Consider the following 17,678-nt stretch of genomic DNA (forward strand, 5'->3'; position numbering starts at 1 on the left):
TGGGCATGTTACTTAAACTCTGAGTTTCTTAGGCCACTCTCTAAGACTATAAGGTTGCAGGGGCCAATCTTATAGCTTATTTATATAGCACTTTCAAGTTTGCAAAGTATTTTGCATATATTATTTGATCATCACAATAATCCTCTGAAATAGGTGCCATTATTAGCTCTATTTTATAGATGAGGTAACTGAGTTCAGGTTAATAAACATTTGATTAAAATGAATAATATTTTCAAAGGTATCTCGAGACTTCAAAAAGTCCTACAGTCATTGTCAACTTCTAAACTCTTTCCAAATACAAATTTTAAAAAAATGAGTCTCTGGACAGCCCAGTCACATCAGCAATGGAAGGCTCAGTAGAGTTTTCTCATCTGAAGAAATCGAGTTTGCCAAACATCCAGGGACTAGACCAAAGCAGGTATTAAGGCTTGGTATGTTTTATATGCTAACCAGCCATTGGAAAAACTGTTTCACTTCAACTTTGCTGTAACTAACCTGCAGATTTAGCCATGAGAATCTAAATGCTGGTTTCTAAAAGCCATTTGTTAATTGGCAAGAGGCTATTTAGAAATATGCTCATTTAGTACTGCAAACCTCCAGGAGCTGCATAAAAGCTGTTATGAAGCCAATGAAAATTCGTGTCCAAAACTGAACTCATCTTTCCCCCACGTATCCGCCCTTCTTGCAAACTTCCCTACTTCTGTCAAAGGCGCCGCCATCCTTTCAAGGTCCCCAAGTTTGCAACTTTAGCATTATTCTGGATTCCTCACTTTCCCTCACCCCAAACATCTCATCAGTTGCCAAATCTTGCTTTCACCTCCACAGCTTTTCTTGAAACCAACCCTTTTCTCCATCCACAGTGACCACCTTTCGGGAGGCCCTTGTCACCTAGATTATTCTATCAGCTTCCTAACTCTCTCTGTCCCAAGTCTATTAGATACACTCCTGGCAAAGTGATACTCCTTAAGTACGGTTCTGACCATGTGACTCCCCTCCACCAACCCCAGAGCTTCGGAGGCCTCTGCCACCTGGCCCCGCCCTCTCTTTCCAGGCCCATTGGGTATTCTCCCCCACAACCCTGCGTTTCGTCTCTGCTGCTTTGCAGTGGTGATCCCTCATGCTTGGAATGCTCCCCTTCCTTTGCCTCCCCCTCTTCCTTTCATATTGATGCAGATTAACCCCCGTCTTCTTCTCGGGCCTTCGCTCTCAAGTTACCTTGTGTTACCATCACGCTCTCTTCCACCCTGGACCAGCCCACCATGGCCCAGGGCGTGACCCCTCTCTGCCCCTCTGACCCCCCAGCATTTCAGCTCCTTTTTCATGATGGGCTATTTTCCTTCATTAGAATGGAAACTCCTTGAACAGTGACTGCTATTTGTCTTTCTATTCTCAACACTCAGCACAGTGCCTGGCATCTAGTAAGTACTTAATAACGGCTTCGTCTTGTTACCTCAGTACGTATAGGTATGCATTCATGCTATATTTACGCAGGATTTATTTGTACAGATACTTGTTTTTTCTCCCAGTTATCACATCAGCTCCTTTCAGGTTGGCATTGTTTCATTCTCTGTACCCGTATCCCCACCCGGGACCTGGCACATTGTAGGTACTTAATAATGCCCTTGCCTGACTGGTTGAGATGGATGGGAAGTGACATGGAGGCCTGGTTCCCAGTGAGATAAAGCAAAAGCTGGGCTGTGGAGCTGGGGCACTCAGAGCATGGCCCAGGGAGATCTGGTGGGACAGGAACAGGATGAGAACTGTGGCTGGAGGGCAAGGGGCAGAGTTTGGAAAGAGGGGTGCAGAAGTAGAAACCACCTACATGTTGTACTGACTCTGTGATGATCCAAGTCAGGAAAGGCTTAAAGGGAGAGTGCTGGGAAACTGCTATTTTGCTCATCTAGCCATCTCTGCCTTAAACATGTCAATAAAATAAATACAAAGTAGCTTGAAAAATATATTTTAATCCAAAAGTTTTAGGCATTAGTTTATCTCAGTTATTTACAATGATATTTACAGTGACTCACAACTACTCTTGTGGAAGACATAAATAGAGTGCTAAAATACAATGAATTTTAAGATTCAATTACGGTCAGTTCTACGGACACAAGCCAAAGTGTGTACAAGAAAGAGATGAAAGACAGATGAATATGTTCAAACTTTTATATTTTAATATCAGGGGAATGAAGGGTCACTCACAGTTTTTGTCTGACAAGTAGGTGGCTTTAATCAGAGCCAAAGGAAAGGCCCTTGTTGTAGGCTGGGGCTGAGCTCCCTTTGCACTCACCTAACTAACATATCCATGAGAAATGTTTCTAAGATCCTTTTTTAAAGGATTAGGATTTGGTCACATGGTACACTAATAGCCTTTAGTGTGATCTGGTGATGAGCAGCATCTCTGAACAAACTGAAGAGGTAGGGAATGTAGTCACCCTTTAAAAACGTTTCTACCATCAACAACTAGCCAACCTAACCACTCCTGTGGCACCTTTAGGAATATCCAAGGTTGCCTGGAATAAGCAAAGAAAGGCATCAGCTCAAACTCTGTTGGAAAGCTTTTTATAAAATATCTGGTGTGCCCAGACTCCTCCCCCAAAGCCCTTCTACTGCGAGTCTAGCTACTATATTAGTCTCAGGTCATATTTACAATTCAGTAATACATACTCAATGTATGTCACCATGGGATTTCCTATTTCATCTGTGTAGAGGTGGTTATGTTCATTTCATGGGGCATGGCACGGGGTCACTATTTTAAAGATAACAAAATGTTTATAATTTTGTATTTGTTTCTGTGACATATGGCCAAACTCAAACTTCCTGGGGTCCAAGGACTAAGCACCAACCAAGTAATGCTTTGGGGTGAGAGGCTGGCACCCGGGTTATCACACGGACAGCAGGGATCTACCCTGCGAAAAGCAGGGGCCACCTCCATCGGGAGCTTCCTCCCGGGCAGGACATCCTAGCTCAGCACAGGTACCTCTTCAGAGTAATTCTTAAAAAAGACTGATTAAAACGAGTGAAGAAAAAGCTAAGAAGATACTATTTGCCTACTGGGTAATAATAAAAGGTTTTTTAAAAAGTTATTTCTTCAGCCAGCCACCAATTTCAGTAAGTACACTGCTGGGCATCTTGTAATGGTGTGCATAGAGGACAGAGGAAAATGGAGTCTTAAAAAGATTACAAGTTGTTGGCAACTGTTTCCTTAATGGTTATTGCAGGAGTAGGCCCAACGTGAGTCCATATGTACCCTTTCTCTGGTCTGGTGGGAACGGTAGGGAACGGTGAGGATCGAGACTTGAAATATTCTGAAGGTGCATGACAAACAAAGTCCAAATATTCCATCTTCCTTGGAAGATCTTCTTCTGGTCCTGTAAGAACCAGGGAAAGTTCCACTTACAAAGAGATGATTACGAGGTCACTATAACAATCAAAATTCCTACTTCCCAGCTTACTGCTGCTGATAGGGAAACCGGCCAAGCATCCTTTCTACAGGCCCCAAGGTGTATGTGGGAGCCATACTGGGTGATGGGGGAGCAGCTGCTCCCTAGTGCTACATACAATGGCAAAGAAAGGCAGACTAAATTCTTCTCACACAGGAGGAGGCAGCAGGCAGCTGAATGAATTTTGGGGACCCTAAAAAGTAGCATCCTTGTGGCTCTCCCATGGATTGTTCTGAAAATCTTCTTTATATTAAGTGCTTTGGAAAATATAAAAGTGCAGCTTATGTTACCTGGGGAAATCTCGTGCACACCTGTGTTTAAAACAGTGTAGCTATTGTGTAACTAAAACCATGAAATACTTAACTTTTCTTCACGGGGATCAAACTTTCATACTCTTTGAGCATAATGGGGGCACAGTTGTCAGTTTAACAATACTTTCACAACACGGCCTACCTGAACCACATGGGCATCGAGTTCAGTAACTCGGGCCATTGACAGACTCACCTATGATGTAAGATGCCGGATCAAACTGATCTTTGGGACTGGCCATCGTGGGGATGAGCCACGTTAGCGCCGCGCTCTTCTCGCAGTACTGGTCTTGGATAAAGCCTCTTATCTGAGCATAGTACGTTTTTCCATCTTGTTCATCAACTACAGAAACAACATCTCCAATTTGATAATATACTCCCTGGAAAGATCAAACGGACAATGCTATTAAAAATTAACAGAACGCAGCTCTGACCTCAACGGTGAGAAGCTAGTGGCTATCTTGAAATATCTGAAGGGCCTGCTTGCAGAATCAAGCAAAGGCGGCCCCTTTGGACTTGGTGGAAGGACAAACGATGGCTCTGGAGGCAAGGGAAGTCTGCCCTTTGCTGGAGATTTTCCAGCAGGGTATGGGGCAGTAGCTGACCCAAGTCCTGGTTGTGTACATGACAGACTCAGATGACCTTTAGGCCTCTCTCAATTCTGAGACTATGCAAACCTACTTATGGTTGGTCAACAAGGGTGCGTTGGTACAGTGTGTTGCCCTCAAACTAGGAAGACTCCAACGGCCAAGACAATATCACTATCAACAAGAACCTGCATTGTAGAGTGTCTTTTAATTTTCAAAGTAATTTCCTGCATTTTACACAATTTGTCCGTCACAATTGCACCGTCCAGTATCATAATCCCTGTTTGGGCAGGGGAAAACTATGCACTTCAACCTCTAAGGTTCCCCAATGATCAGTGACAGCTGAGGCAGGAGGCCACTGTGCTGGAGACAAATGGTGGTACAGCGGGTAGAGCACTGGGTCTAGAGTCAGGAACACCTAAGTTCAAATCCAGGCTCAGACACTTAATAGGTGTGCGACCCTGACCAAGTCACTTAACCTCTGTCTCAGTTTTCTCATCTGAAAAATGGGGATAACAAGAGCATCTACCTCCCAAGGTTGTAAAGGCCAGCATACAGCAACCTCTATAGATATGCTAGCGACTGTTACCATCACTGACTCACAGTGCTCCTTTTTGTATTATTCTGAAACGGTGATTGACTCCTGAGAAAACAGGCTCTTCTCCACTAGGGCTCCTCTTAAAACTCAAATAAACAGGAAACATACTTCGGCCAGAAGTTTTATTAGGGACCTGCTCTACCTTCAATTTGTGCTTTTGTTTTTATCAATCAAATACTGTCAAACAACCAGTTTAAAACCAGAGCAACATTATAATGGCATGTCTTAGGGATCTTAATGGAAGGCTCCTCTAAACACAAAATTAAGTTAGTTCTTGGCAGTAGCAGGGAGTCAATGTATCCCTGAAAGGAGAGTTAACTATTGTTACAATTTGCTAATTAAAATTTATTTCACATCAGGACATAAAATCCATTTTTACTGGAACAACTGATATCCTATTTCAGAAAGGTAAAGGTGGAGAAGAATATATACATGAGATGCACCACTGAAACGGAACTGGAGGTGGAGCGTGCGGACGCCTCAGTCCGTCAGGTGTCAGGTTTCTTTTACTCTGACACTAAGCAGGGCACAAAGGAATGTGGCCTGGCATGGTACGAGAGCACTGAGCTCTGGTCCTGGCTCTGGTATTGACTTGGTAAGGAAATAAGGCAGGCCAGTTAAATGAGACTGAGGACCATAGGCCTGGGATGCTTCACGCTTCACAGGCCCCGAAAACCCTCTGCTGGTCTGTTTGCTGTCTCCACTTCTGTGGATTATGCAGCATCCTAACATCTGGAGGAGGCCCTGTGCACCTCTGGACTGCCTGACACTTCCTTTGCTCCTTCTCCTGCTCACCTGTCATCACCCTGCTGTATTATATCTGCTCCACAGTCTTGAAATACACTTTCATTTTTAAGTCAATACTCACAAATGTGTCCTACAGTTAACAAATATGTCCCCATATCTAAATCTTCTCAGAAAACTTCTCTTCTCCGGCTCCCTTTCAACACTAGATCTGGGGAGGGGTCCCCTAAACTCAGAATCACCTTTTTGGTAAAGGGACCATTACATCATGAAGATATTTTATAAGAGAAAAAAAGATTATTCTAGCTTCAAACAGCTAACTATGCAGATCTTGATAATACAGCAGTCTTAATAGCACATTAAACAAAATACTGAAGCCTTCATATAGAAAGAATTCATGTTTACCTTGTGAAATATTGATTCTGCAGTAATGATGGTGGAAACTGCTTCAGGAGCTTTGATGGGCTAAAAGAAAAACACAAAACCAAAACCATCACCGTGTTTTTTTAAAGAGGTGCTGGGTACATTTTTTAAACCAAAGAAACTTGTACAAGAGTTTGTGAAGTTAGGGTTTTGGTAGAGCTGTAAGGTAGAGAAGGAACCTCATCCCCCACAAAAGCAGATCTACAACTGTTCTGCATTTACAACACGTAGGCCTGGTACTAAGTACTTTATTATATTATATTATATTTATATATTTATTATATTATATTATATTATAACCCCACTTGATCCTCACAACAACCTTGGGAGTGAGGTTCTATTATTATCCCCATTTGAGGAAACTGAGGCAGACAGAGATTAAGAGACTTGTCAAACAGCTACTAAGACTCCAAGTCACATTTGAACTCAGGTCTTCCTGACTCCGGGCCCAGTGCATTATGTACTGTGGTGCTTCCTAGCTGCCCTATGTGATTGTACCTGGGGATTATTCTTTTCATCATTTGTTGAGACAAGTACTTAATAAACAAATCGGGTTGTTTTTTTTTTATTTTGGTGAGGCAATCGGGGTTGAGTGACTTGCTCCAAGTCACACAGCTAGTAGGTGTAACATGCCTGAGGCCGGATTTGAACACAGGTCCTCCTGACGCCCGGGCCTATACTCTATCCACTGTGCCACCTAGCTGCCCCTCTGTGTTTTGTTTTGCTTTTTTGTGAAGAAAAAAGGTACTGTTCATTAATACTGCAAGTAGAAGATGACTTATAAAAGGACAAAAGCCAAGTAAAACAGTTTTCCACTACGTTTTGCAACTCCCAAACACTAAAAAGCAAAATTCAGTTACTGTCAAGGAAAAGACGGAGCTTAATCAACCTTAACTCAGGGAAATAAGACAGAGTTTTCATAACTTTACTAACAAGATACCATCCACTCTATAACTGCCCTACCAATGGGGGCAAGGAGGAATCGGTGGTTACTTTTGTTTCTAGTTACTAACATACTATAGAACAATATCTAATTGATTTAGACTTCATGAATTTGAAACAGGGCTTGAGTTCAAGTCTGTTTGGGGGTTTATTACAAAAACATATGTCTGTAGAAATCACTCAGTCAACAAACCAGGCTGTGTGAGTGGGTCCATCTGTGGCAGCCAGAGCCACAGCAGTCACTTGAGCTCTCTCACTCTCAGCTTCCTCATCTGTAAAATGGAGAGGCACCCGCCTCCCAGGGTTGTTTCGAGGACCAAATGAGATCATATTTGTAAAGTGCTCACTTAGCACAGGGGCCTGGAGCATAGCCGGCAGAGCATGCGTAATGTTATTCTTATTACCGTATTGGTACAAATTGTGCATTATAAACAACACAGAGATAACACTATAAATCATATGCACGTATACGCACATATCTACACTGGCACCATACATGTGCGCAGATACACAACACACACGACAGATACATGCGTGTGGGTATCTATACATGCATACACACACATACACACACCACATCTGGACCAATCACACTAGCCCGACATACATATATGCGCAGACACATCTACACGCGCCAGCTGCGCTGGGACGCGCGGGTGCTCCCGGCGCCCCTCCCCCTCCCGCCGCACTCACGTTCTTCAGCTTAAAGATGTGCCTGCGGCCCTTGCCCTTGGTGGACACCTTCTTCTCGGCCGCCGGGGCCGACTTGTACTTGGTGTTCCGCAGGCGCGCCGAGCGCCGGTGAATCTCCTGCTTGCTCTGCCGCGGACACATCAAGGAGCCGGCGCGAGCGGCCGCCGTTAGCGGGCGGGGGCCTGGCGCCGGGCCGCGCCTCGGACCGACCGCCCCGCCCCCGGGCCCGCCCCCAGGCCAGCGCCCCGCCCCCTGCCCCGCCCCACCGCTCACCTGCTTGCCGCCCCCGCCGCCCCCGCCGCCGCCGCCATTGCTCTGCTGCGAGGCCGCCGCCGCGGCGCCAGCGAAGCCCGAGCCCGGCCCGCCGTGGCCGCCGCCGGGCGCGCCCCCGCCGCCCGCCGAGCCCGCCCCTGCACCGGGCGCGCCCCCGCCGCCCGCCGTCCCACCTGCCGTGCTCGCGCCCGCGCCCCCGGCAGCCCCGCCGCGGCCCGTGCAGTGGTTGCAGAGGATTTCGCCCTGCGCGCCCTTCTTCCACATGGACGACGACGTGGTCCGGCACACGCTGCACGTGGGCTTCAGGCCCAGCGGCATGGCGGCCGGCGGCGCGGGCGGCCCCCGGGGCCTCAGCGACACGGGAATCGCGACCGTGGGGCCGACGCGCTCGCTGCCGCTGTCGCCTCGGCCGCCGCCCCCCCCCCCCGCGTGGCTGGCCGGGAGGAAGCGGGGAAGGAGCGGAGGTGCCCGGGCGGGCTGGCGTTCCGGGGCTGCGGTCGCGGGCGGGCGCCCCCTGTCGTCCGGAAGACTTACTAGGCCGTGCCTCCCTGCCTGCGGGCCCGCCCTCTTCGGGAAAGCGCGGTGGTTGCGGAGGGGTGGGGCGTGGGGCAAGGAGCACTGGCTTTGGAGCCTAGGACCCGGGTCAGAATCCCGCGTGTTTAATAATCATCTCTGAGCCAGGATCAGATGTGCATGTCAGGCACAAGCCTCTCTCTCCCCTGGCCTTCAGCCCCGCATCATGAGTGGCATCTTGGGCATCGCAAACCGGATGTCCCAGAGACGAATCAAACATGGCTGGGAGGGTGGACAGCTTTTTCTAGGAGTTTGGCTGAGAAAGGAAAAAGAGAGATAGAATAATAAGGCCAAGGTTAGGGTAGGGTCACATGGTAGGTTTTTTAAGTATAGGAGAGACTTGGATGTGTTGAAAGCAATAGTGAAGGAACAGCTAGTAGCTAGGGAGAGCTTGAAGATGGCGGGGAAGGGCACAATTGAGCTTGTGATGCGCTGCGGCATAGAGAAAGAATGGGGTCATTACGTCAGGAAAGTTGGTCCTGGCAAGAAGAAGGGGGGGGTCCCTTCCACAGATGTCCGGGGGTTTTGAGGTGAAGAGAAAGAAGAAGACGGTCATGTCGAATGGCCTCTGTTTTCTCAGTAAAGAAAGGTCCTCACTTGAGAAGGGAGAGAGAGGTTTGGGTATGGGAGATTTGAGAAGAGAGAAGGTTTGGAAAAGCTTTTGTGGGGAGAGATCAGAAATCTGTTAGGGAAAAATAGAAGTATTCTCTTACTGCATTCAGGGCCCAGGTGAGGTTGAATAACATGAATTTGTAAGATGAAAAAACTGAAGCCCAGAGAGGGGCACTGGCTATTACAAGGTCTTTGGAGTGCCCGCTGGGCACTAGTTTATGCTTCTGTTGGTGCATTTTACAACCGACCCGACAGCTGAATTATGTGAGTCAGGCAGGATGCCCAAGGCTGCTACCTTAGTTACATCTCAACTGTTCTTGACAAGAATTTAACAGGGATGCGGTAGATGGAGCACCCTGAAGTCAGAAGCACCTGAGTTCAAATCCAGCCTCAGACCAAACACTTGACACTTACTAGCTGGTGACCCTGGGCAAGTCACTTAATCCCAATTGCCGAAAAAGAAAAAAAATACATAAAAAAAGAAAAAGAACTTAGCGGGGAGCCTCCACATAGAGTTGGATAGGAGTGTTGTTTTGATGACTCCTCGGCTTCTTGCCATTAACTTCCCTTTTCCGTGTGTGGGTAAGAAGAGACTATTTTCAGGGTACCATTCAGCCATCTTTACCTCACTTGATGATTGCTGGACTCGTCAGTTACAAATATTGTTTTGAGGAGGTGTCCAGATAGTCAAAGGGGGTCCATAGCGCAAAAAGATTAAGAATCTTTGGTGTAGGCCAAGATTGTAAGCTCTTTGAGGGCAGGGACTGTCTTTTGCCTCTTTGTATCCCCAGTGCTTAGCATAGTATCTAGCATATAGGAGACACTTGATAAATGTTTGTTTACTGATCAGTAAACCCCAAGGTCTAAGCCAAAGTCACTTCAAGAATTGTTGATCAGAACATAAGTGACCTGTCATTCCCAGTGCCTACTGTGCCAGGACCAATAGGCTGTCCTCTGATTCCCCTCCATAAAAAGTCTTTGTGTTCATGATTTCCTGAAGAATAGGTCATCACACACTAACCTGATTTCCTTATATTGACAGGGAGGTGAGACTGATAGATCAGAGGAATGCTGTCAATATAGTTTGCTAGATTGTAGCAAAGCATTTGATAAAGAGTCTCATGATTTTCTTGTGGGCAAAATGGCAAGCCGTGGGCTAGATGATAGTTCGTAGATTGGAACTAGCTGAATGGCTGTAGCCTGATTGGTTTGATGTCTCTTAAAAGGAGGTCTCTGGTAGGATGCCCCAAGGATTTATGTTTGGCCCTACTCTTCTTACCCATAACCTGAATAAGCACATGCATAGTGTATATATCAAACTTCCAAATGACCCCAGAGGGGGAAGGCTAACACAGTAGACACATAATGAGGATTCAAAAAGATCTTGACAGGCTAAGACATTGGACCAACTCAAAGAGATGGAATTTAATAGAGACAAGAGCTGGCTATGTGGCAGAGTGGTTAGAGCACCGGGCCTGGAGTCAGGAGGACCTGAGTTCAAATCTGGCCTCAGACACTTACTAGCTGTGTGACCCTGGGCAAGTCACTGAACCCTGTTTGCCTCAGTTTTCTCATCTGTAAAATGAGCTGAAGAAGGAAATGGCAAACTACTCCAGTGTCTTTCTCAAGAAGACCCCAAATACAGTCACAAAGAGTCAGATATGACTGAAAAACAATGAAACAGCAACATTTTTGTGTTTAAAACTATGTTCTACTTTCTCATATAATGCTGTTCGGCTATTTTGATAAATAGTAGTTTTCTGTAGGAAAGGAAAAGCAAGGTGAGATCTCTTAGATCAGCTGTGTCAGTGGCATGGGAGGAAACCACCGTCTTAAAACTATGTTTGCTTCAGTTGTTTTCCATGATGCAAATGACTTGACCTGACAGTTTAGTCCCTTTGGGTCCTTGGTGGCAGTGAACTGCTATATGGTATGTTAATTGTTTGCTCAGTTATTGGAAGAAGAATTTGGGGGGCAGGGGGAGGAAGAAGAGAGAAGGATGATACCTTGATGTTTTCCTCCTCTGGGGGGCCTTCTTTGCCTTTCCATCTTTATGACAAAAGACAAAAATGCTTGTACTCATGCAGTGTGTGTCTGTGCTGCTGAAAGTGTGAACCTCACACCAAGCCCTCTCTAATCAGATAGGCGGTGGTATGGCCAAACGGATAGAGCACTCAAACAACTGGGTTGGAATCTATACATGTGCTGTAGGCGCTGTGCTAAGGAGGAGACAATCCGTAGTCTCTAGGAACTTGTATTCTTGTTTGTTTTTTGTTTTTAGGCAATTGGGGTTAAGTGACTTGCCCAGGGTCACACAGCTAGTAAGTGTCAGGTGTTTGGTCTGAGGCCGGATTTGAACTCAGGTCCTCCTGACTTCAGGGCCGGTGCTCTATCCACCTAGCTGCCCCTGGGAACTTGTATTCTAACAAGATCCAGTCTTGCTTACTTATTTACTAGCTATATAGGTAACGTAGGGTAAGGTAAGATCTGAGTAAGTTACTTTAACTTTGCTGAGTCTCGGTTTCCATATCTGTAAAAGTAAAAATAATAGCAACACCTGCAGAGATAATAAGCTAATGCCTGTACGTGATTTGTCCATCCTAACACTCTCTGTAAACATGAACTTTAATGAGTGATTACAGCCCTGCAGCTGTCTAGTTGTCAAATGAGTCAGAGGTCACTTGAGTGTGAGTACAGTCTTTTTTATTTTTTATTTATTTAAGAGTGAATCTCCCAGTCTCATCTAGGCTGGAGGTGCAGGGGCCACTTATGGGCCCAATCTCAATACTGATTGGCTCAGAAGCTTTAACCTGCTCTGTTTCTCCCCTCCCCCCCCCCACCAGTTAATCAGCTTTCGCCCCACTGTGGCTCAGAACTCTCAAGTTCAATCAGTCACTGGCCTCAGCTTCCCCGGCAGCACAGACTACAGGCTTCCATCAACCTGATGGTCACTCCACCCAGCTGGTCCACTCCTAAACTGTATGGATCAAGCCCTTCTCGGTTCATTCTCCTAGCAACGACTCTGCCATGAAATAAGCTACATCCTATATTTTCCCAAAGAATATGCCGGAGCTAATTTCTAAGATACCACTACCCTTTAAAGTAACAGAGAAGGAGAAAACAGAAAGTACTTGAAAAGAACAACACATTTTAAAGTTGTTTCATTTCAGTTGTCACATAAAGTGGACAGAAATTTTCCTCTTGAAGACTTCAAATGCTCTGCAGAGTGGAATAGGTTAGTCCAGTGGTCCTGGGTCTTCAGAATCTGATATCCTTGTATCATTATCTTTGTAAGCTATTAATAGAAAAAAGCCCGCTGCAAAATGTTTGTAGGCCTTGGTTATGTGGTTATTTGCCATCACATTCAATATGGTGCCCCTTCCAAGCTCAGTTTCCTCATCTGTAAAATGAGATTGGAATAGAATTGGGGGTAGGGAGCCTACATCCTCGAGGCCTTATATGTGGTCTTCTAGATCCTTGGGTACAGCCTTTTGACTGAGTCCAAGTTTTATAGAATAAATCCTTTTATTAGGGGGATTTGCCCTGTGAAGTTTGAATTCAGTCAAAGGGCTGCCCTTGAAGACCTAGAGGGCCACATGTGGCCTCGAGGCTGCAGGTTCCCCATCCTTGGACTAGGTGGTCCCTAGGGTTCTTTGGAGCTCTAAATCTGTGATCCTGTGACCACCTTCTGTGTGCTTCAACTAGAGTAAATGCTAGTCTAGGCCTTATGGACACAAATATGAATCACCTAGAGGATCCTCACTTGGAGCTTGATGTGGAAAGAGGGCATGATCTGAGTGACTCCTATTTTATGTACCCTGGATGGGTTTCCCTTATGTGGGTGGGATGGCGGCTCTTTATAGCTTCGTTGGTTCGGCGTCCTTGCCACCTGAGATGTAAAAGGCAGAGGTTTTAGCATAATTCCTACTGTCACTGGGGAAGTCCTTTCTGGCCCAGCATCCTAGTTGTAGTGGTCAGTACAGAGATGGAGAAGAGTCAGTTGAGTATCTTTTTAACTTTAGCAACTGTCTTTTTAATCTTTTGTTGCTATTAAGGTTGTTGTTGTTTAATTTCATTTTATGCTTCACATTGCGTTTTAACTCCCATACTGAATCACTGAACTGACTTGGGTTAGGCCTAGCCCAGAAGACTTCCAGACTTCCAGAGTTTAATAAACTCCATGAAATTGGGTGTCACTGGGGAGATGCCTTTGGTGTAGGAACCTATGGGGTCCTCTCCTGAAGTTAGCTCTGGGTGGAATGCAACATACAGAGGCAAGGAAGGAGGAGGGAGAGGAATCTCAGTTCTAGACCTGATGGTTTGATTTGAGGCCACATCAAACAAGTTTAAAAGGAGCTAGGTGGCTCAGTAATAGAGTTCCAGTCCTGGAGTCAGGAAGACTCATCTTCCTGAGTTCAAATCTGGCCTCAGACACTGCCTAGCTGTGTGACCCTGGGCAAGTCACTGAACCCTGTTTGCCTCAGTTTCTTCATCTGTAAAAGGAGCTGGAGAAGGAAATGACAAACCATTCCAGTTTCTTTGCTAAGAAAACCCCAAATGTGGGGTCATAGTCAGACACAGGTTAAATGACTAAACAACCATCAAGTTTGTTTATCATGTTGTCAAGTTAATTTAGTGAGAGTTCACTCAAGTCCTGTTTTTCCTGACAGCTTTGGGATAGGCCATTCCTGACTGCTGTCCAACTGTCTCCCAACTGTCATTTCTAGAACCTGTGGCCGAAGCTTCCATTTGTCTCTTGTCTCCCGGGCTCCTCTTGGCAGGACCAGGAGCATCCTCTGCAGATCTGCTCTTGTGATTAAGGCATGAGCCCCCTGTGGTTTCACTCAATAGAATTCAATTCAACTACTTCTTTACTGGACTAAATTAAAAGGGATTTTTTTTCCTGGTTATTTTCTAGACAAACACAAATCCCTTAGATTGTTATCTGAGCATTATTATATTGCTGTTTGGGTGTGTGGCATGCCTCCTGATTTTAGCAAAAGAGGAGATATTTCTGCTCCCCACAATGTTGAAAGAGAAAAAGACTGTCAGCCCACTAGTGTTGATAGACTTTGGGTATTCTGCATTAAGTTGATCAGCGCTGTAGCAGAAAGAGTTCTCGCTATCAAGTCAAGTCCCACTTGGGTTCTGATGGGCCTTGAGCAAGTTGCTGAACATCCCTGGGCCTCATATTCCTCATGTAGAAGATGAGAGGGTTGAATTAAATGTCTTCTGGGGTTCCTTCTAACTCTGCAATCCTAGGAAATGCCACATTTTAACCTCATCCACATGTTGGGAAGATTCTGTTTTCATGAATGTTTAAGAAAGCTTTAGGCCAGTCAATAGTGGCAGATATAGTACTGTACAGAGTAAAGAAAGAAAGGGACTGTGTACAGCCCAGGCCTGAAACGTTCACTCTGGGGCTCTAAATTTGAGTTTTACCATCAGGGAGAGCTTGTCCAAGATGGGTCAGTAGGAACAGCATTGATATGGAAGCACTATATTGAATGTGATGGCAAATAACCACATAACTAAGGCCTATACACTTTAACAATTAAATGCATTGATTTTTTTTTTAAGTATTTGGTCAGAACTAATTTTGAACCAGCAATATAATTTGCTTTGCCCTATTCGTTGTTGTCAAGTTTTAAAACTTTTTAAAAGTTGGCTTTAAGATCTGGGATAATGAGATTTAAAAATGAGACACATATACTATTCTGACTATCTCATCCACACACATAAGTTGATAAACATCTCTGAGGATGAGGTCTCAGTGAAGACCACACTACTGAGATCAGATACATCAAATTATCTAAGTATGTTTGACAGTCACATACATGGGTAACATGGATCAGTCCTTTCAGACTAAGTTTTATCGTCATTATGTGTCATTATCAGGAATGTTAAGGCCATCTATAATTTTTTCAAATTTATAATGCTTCTATCTTGCTTGTCCATAGTTGTTAGCATTTTGTCTCCCCCAAAGAGCTGGGAGTACGTTGAGGGCAGGGACTATCTTTTGCCTTTATTTGTAACCCCAGTGCCTGGTGCATAGTAGGCACTTAAAAAATGTTTATTTTCTTTTAGAGATACTGTGGTGTGATAGAAAGAATGCCAGTCATGGAGCCAGGAAGACCTGGGTTCAAATCTCCTTCTGACAGTTTTTATCTGCATGACCCTGGGCAAGTCATAAGCTCGTAGATCGAGGGCTGAAACAGACTTCTGAGTCCAACCCCTCATTTTACAGATGAGGAAACTGAGACCCAGGGAGTTAAGGGACTTGCCCAAGGTCATATAGGTAAGCTTTAGAGGCAGGACTAAAGCCTCAGTGGTGCAGTGGGTAGAATAATGAGCCCAGACCTGCCTCAGACACAGTTTGACCTTTGCAAGTCCCATAACCTCCTCCTCTCTAAAATGGAGATGATCATGGCACCCTCCTTGCAGAGTTGGTGTGAGGGCACAAAGAGATATTGTGTAAATAACTATATATGTGATATTATCATTATTATTATATGCAAGTCCTCCTGCTCTAGTTCCTGGGCTCTTTCTACCATCCCAAGCTGTGCCCGGGGTAAATTCCTGAGGGCTTATTTACAGAGCCATGCCCTCGGTGTGATCTGTTCTGGTGGAGGGTAGCCCCATAGTAAGAATTCCCTCTACACCAAAAGAATCATGGACCTCTGGTGAATAGTCTATGACTCCCCTAACCACAGGGGCCTTGCATTGAGAGGACCATTGGCTCGTTTTAGTTGTTCTGTAGATTTCTGGAGAGCACCTTCTGTGTGGAAAGCACCAGAGTAGTCCACGAGACAGTATTCAAGGGCCCCTAGACGTAAACACAGCGAGAGAAAATGTCAGGATTGGAAACCAGGATGATTGTATGGACACTGTTAACAGTTGTTCTGATTGAATGCTCCATTAAGGTGAATGGCGCACCAACCTGATGATCATGTGGTCTGGCTGGCAAATGACACCACTGATGAACCACAAAATGGAGAGGACAAAATTAATCCATTCAGCAACATAACCATCCGTAGAGGTAAGAGAAAAATTAGCCTTAGACACAAATTGCCATGTTGGTATAGAAAAATGCATATTGTGATGTTATAAGATAAGATAGACAGTTTTGAGTATATACAATTTAAAAGTTTTTGCGCAAACAGATCTAATGCAGTAAAAATTGAAGGGAAACAGGTCACCAGGGGAAAAGAAATCTGTAACAAATTCTTCTGGTCAGGATCTTGTTTCTAAGATATATAAAGAACTGATTCAAATTTGTAATACTGAGAGCCATGCCCCAAAACATAAATGGTCAAAGGATAGAAACAGGCAGTTTTCAGAGGAAGAAATCCAGGTTATCAACAACCATATTCAAAAAAGATCTAAAACACTAATAATTAGAGAAATATAAAATTATAGTAACTTGGAGGTTCTACCTCATATATAACAGAATAGCAAAAAATGACAAATTAGGAAATGGCAGATGTTGGAGGGGCTGTGGGAAAACAGGGACATTACTGCCCTATTGATGGAAGTGTGAACTGGTCCGGCCATTTTGGAAAGCAATTTGGAACTATTCCCAGAAAGTTCCCAAACTGTACACCCAGTGAGCCAGCTGTACCGCTACAAGGCCTATGTTCTCAAAGAAGTCAAAGAAAGAGGAAAAAGAGCTTTATGTACAAAAACATTGAGAGCAGCTCTTTTCATGGTAGCCCCAAAATGGAAACTAGCAGGGTATGCTTTTATTCAGGTACAGCTAAACAAATTGTAGTGTCTGAAAATAATGGAATATTATTGTGCCATGTTTAATTATGAAATGGACAATTTCAGAGGAAACCAGAAAGATCTTTGTGAAGTGAGCAGGACTGAGAAAGCAACTTATACAATGCTAACATTATAGAGAAAAACAGCTTTGAAAGACTTAGAACTCTGATCAGTGCAGTTATCAACCGTGAGCCCAAAAGACTGATGATGAAAAACATCACTCGCCTCCTGCCAGATTGGTGAGGAACCTCTCTGTAAAAAGAGAGAGAAATTTGGGGGCACGGGCAGTGTAGGGATTTGTTTTGCTGAACTATGCAGCTGTGTATTAAGGGATTGATTTTTTTTGTTTTGGAGTTGTTTTGTTCTCAATGGGGAGGAAGTAGTGGGAAGGGCAGATTAATTAATAAAAAAAACTGTTACTTGAAAAATAAAAATGATAAACTTTTTTAAAAAAAGAAAATATTGTTTGGGAAGCCTGGTTTTTGGTGTCTTCCTCACCTTGCTTATCTAATCAAAGCCCCTGCCCAAGGAAATGATATTCCATTCATGAGTACTTTCTTTGTCATTGATGCCATTATCTTCCCTGAACCTGTTCCCACTTCCAGCCCCTATCACCATCACCAAGAAGAAGCTTTGCAGAAAATTCCATAAGAGAAGGTAGAAGTAGTGGGAAGTGATGGGGTTTACTGATCATCTTCTGTTTTCTTCTATGTCTTAGCCA

General features: G+C 44.7%; 2 protein-coding genes across 5 annotated transcripts in view; one reads left to right on the forward strand and one right to left on the reverse strand.

The window, feature by feature from the left end:
* Positions 1-1,944: 1,944 nt before the first annotated feature.
* On the reverse strand, positions 1,945-8,435 carry GATAD1 (GATA zinc finger domain containing 1). The gene is made up of 5 exons (XM_020987419.2): positions 8,009-8,435; positions 7,736-7,861; positions 6,083-6,142; positions 3,945-4,128; positions 1,945-3,368 (listed from the first exon to the last, which is right to left on the reverse strand). Exons 1-5 carry the CDS (start codon positions 8,324-8,326, stop codon positions 3,178-3,180), a joined length of 879 nt encoding a protein of 292 aa, XP_020843078.1. The 5' UTR covers positions 8,327-8,435; the 3' UTR covers positions 1,945-3,177.
* Positions 8,436-8,690: 255 nt separating this feature from the next.
* Positions 8,691-17,678, forward strand: part of TMBIM7 (protein lifeguard 2) — a 67,345-nt gene continuing 58,357 nt past the window's right edge. For 2 of the 4 annotated variants that reach the window (XM_020987431.2, XM_020987433.2), the window contains exon 1: positions 12,435-16,232. In XM_020987431.2, coding sequence (XP_020843090.1) covers positions 16,121-16,232 — 112 coding nt within the window. In that variant the 5' untranslated portion in view covers positions 12,435-16,120. The other 2 variants (XM_020987428.2, XM_078151790.1) reach the window with 2 other exon arrangements.

This window comes from Phascolarctos cinereus, unplaced genomic scaffold (assembly GCF_003287225.1).
Source record: "Phascolarctos cinereus isolate Bilbo 61053 unplaced genomic scaffold, phaCin_HiC Scaffold_1;HRSCAF=81, whole genome shotgun sequence".
NCBI lineage: Eukaryota > Metazoa > Chordata > Mammalia > Diprotodontia > Phascolarctidae > Phascolarctos > Phascolarctos cinereus.

What these genes read in the sequence shown, in the direction of transcription:
- GATAD1 (XM_020987419.2), bottom strand. Translation starts at nt 8,326, where the DNA reads ATGCCGCTGGGCCTGAAGCCCACGTGCAGCGTGTGCCGGACCACGTCG. An exon ending in ACATCTTTAAGCTGAAGAAC is followed by an intron (nt 6,143 to 7,735) that starts GTGAGTGCGGCG and finishes TTTTTCTTTTAG; the next exon opens with CCCATCAAAGCTCCTGAAGC. An exon ending in CAGAATCAATATTTCACAAG is followed by an intron (nt 4,129 to 6,082) that starts GTAAACATGAAT and finishes TGATCTTTCCAG; the next exon opens with GGAGTATATTATCAAATTGG.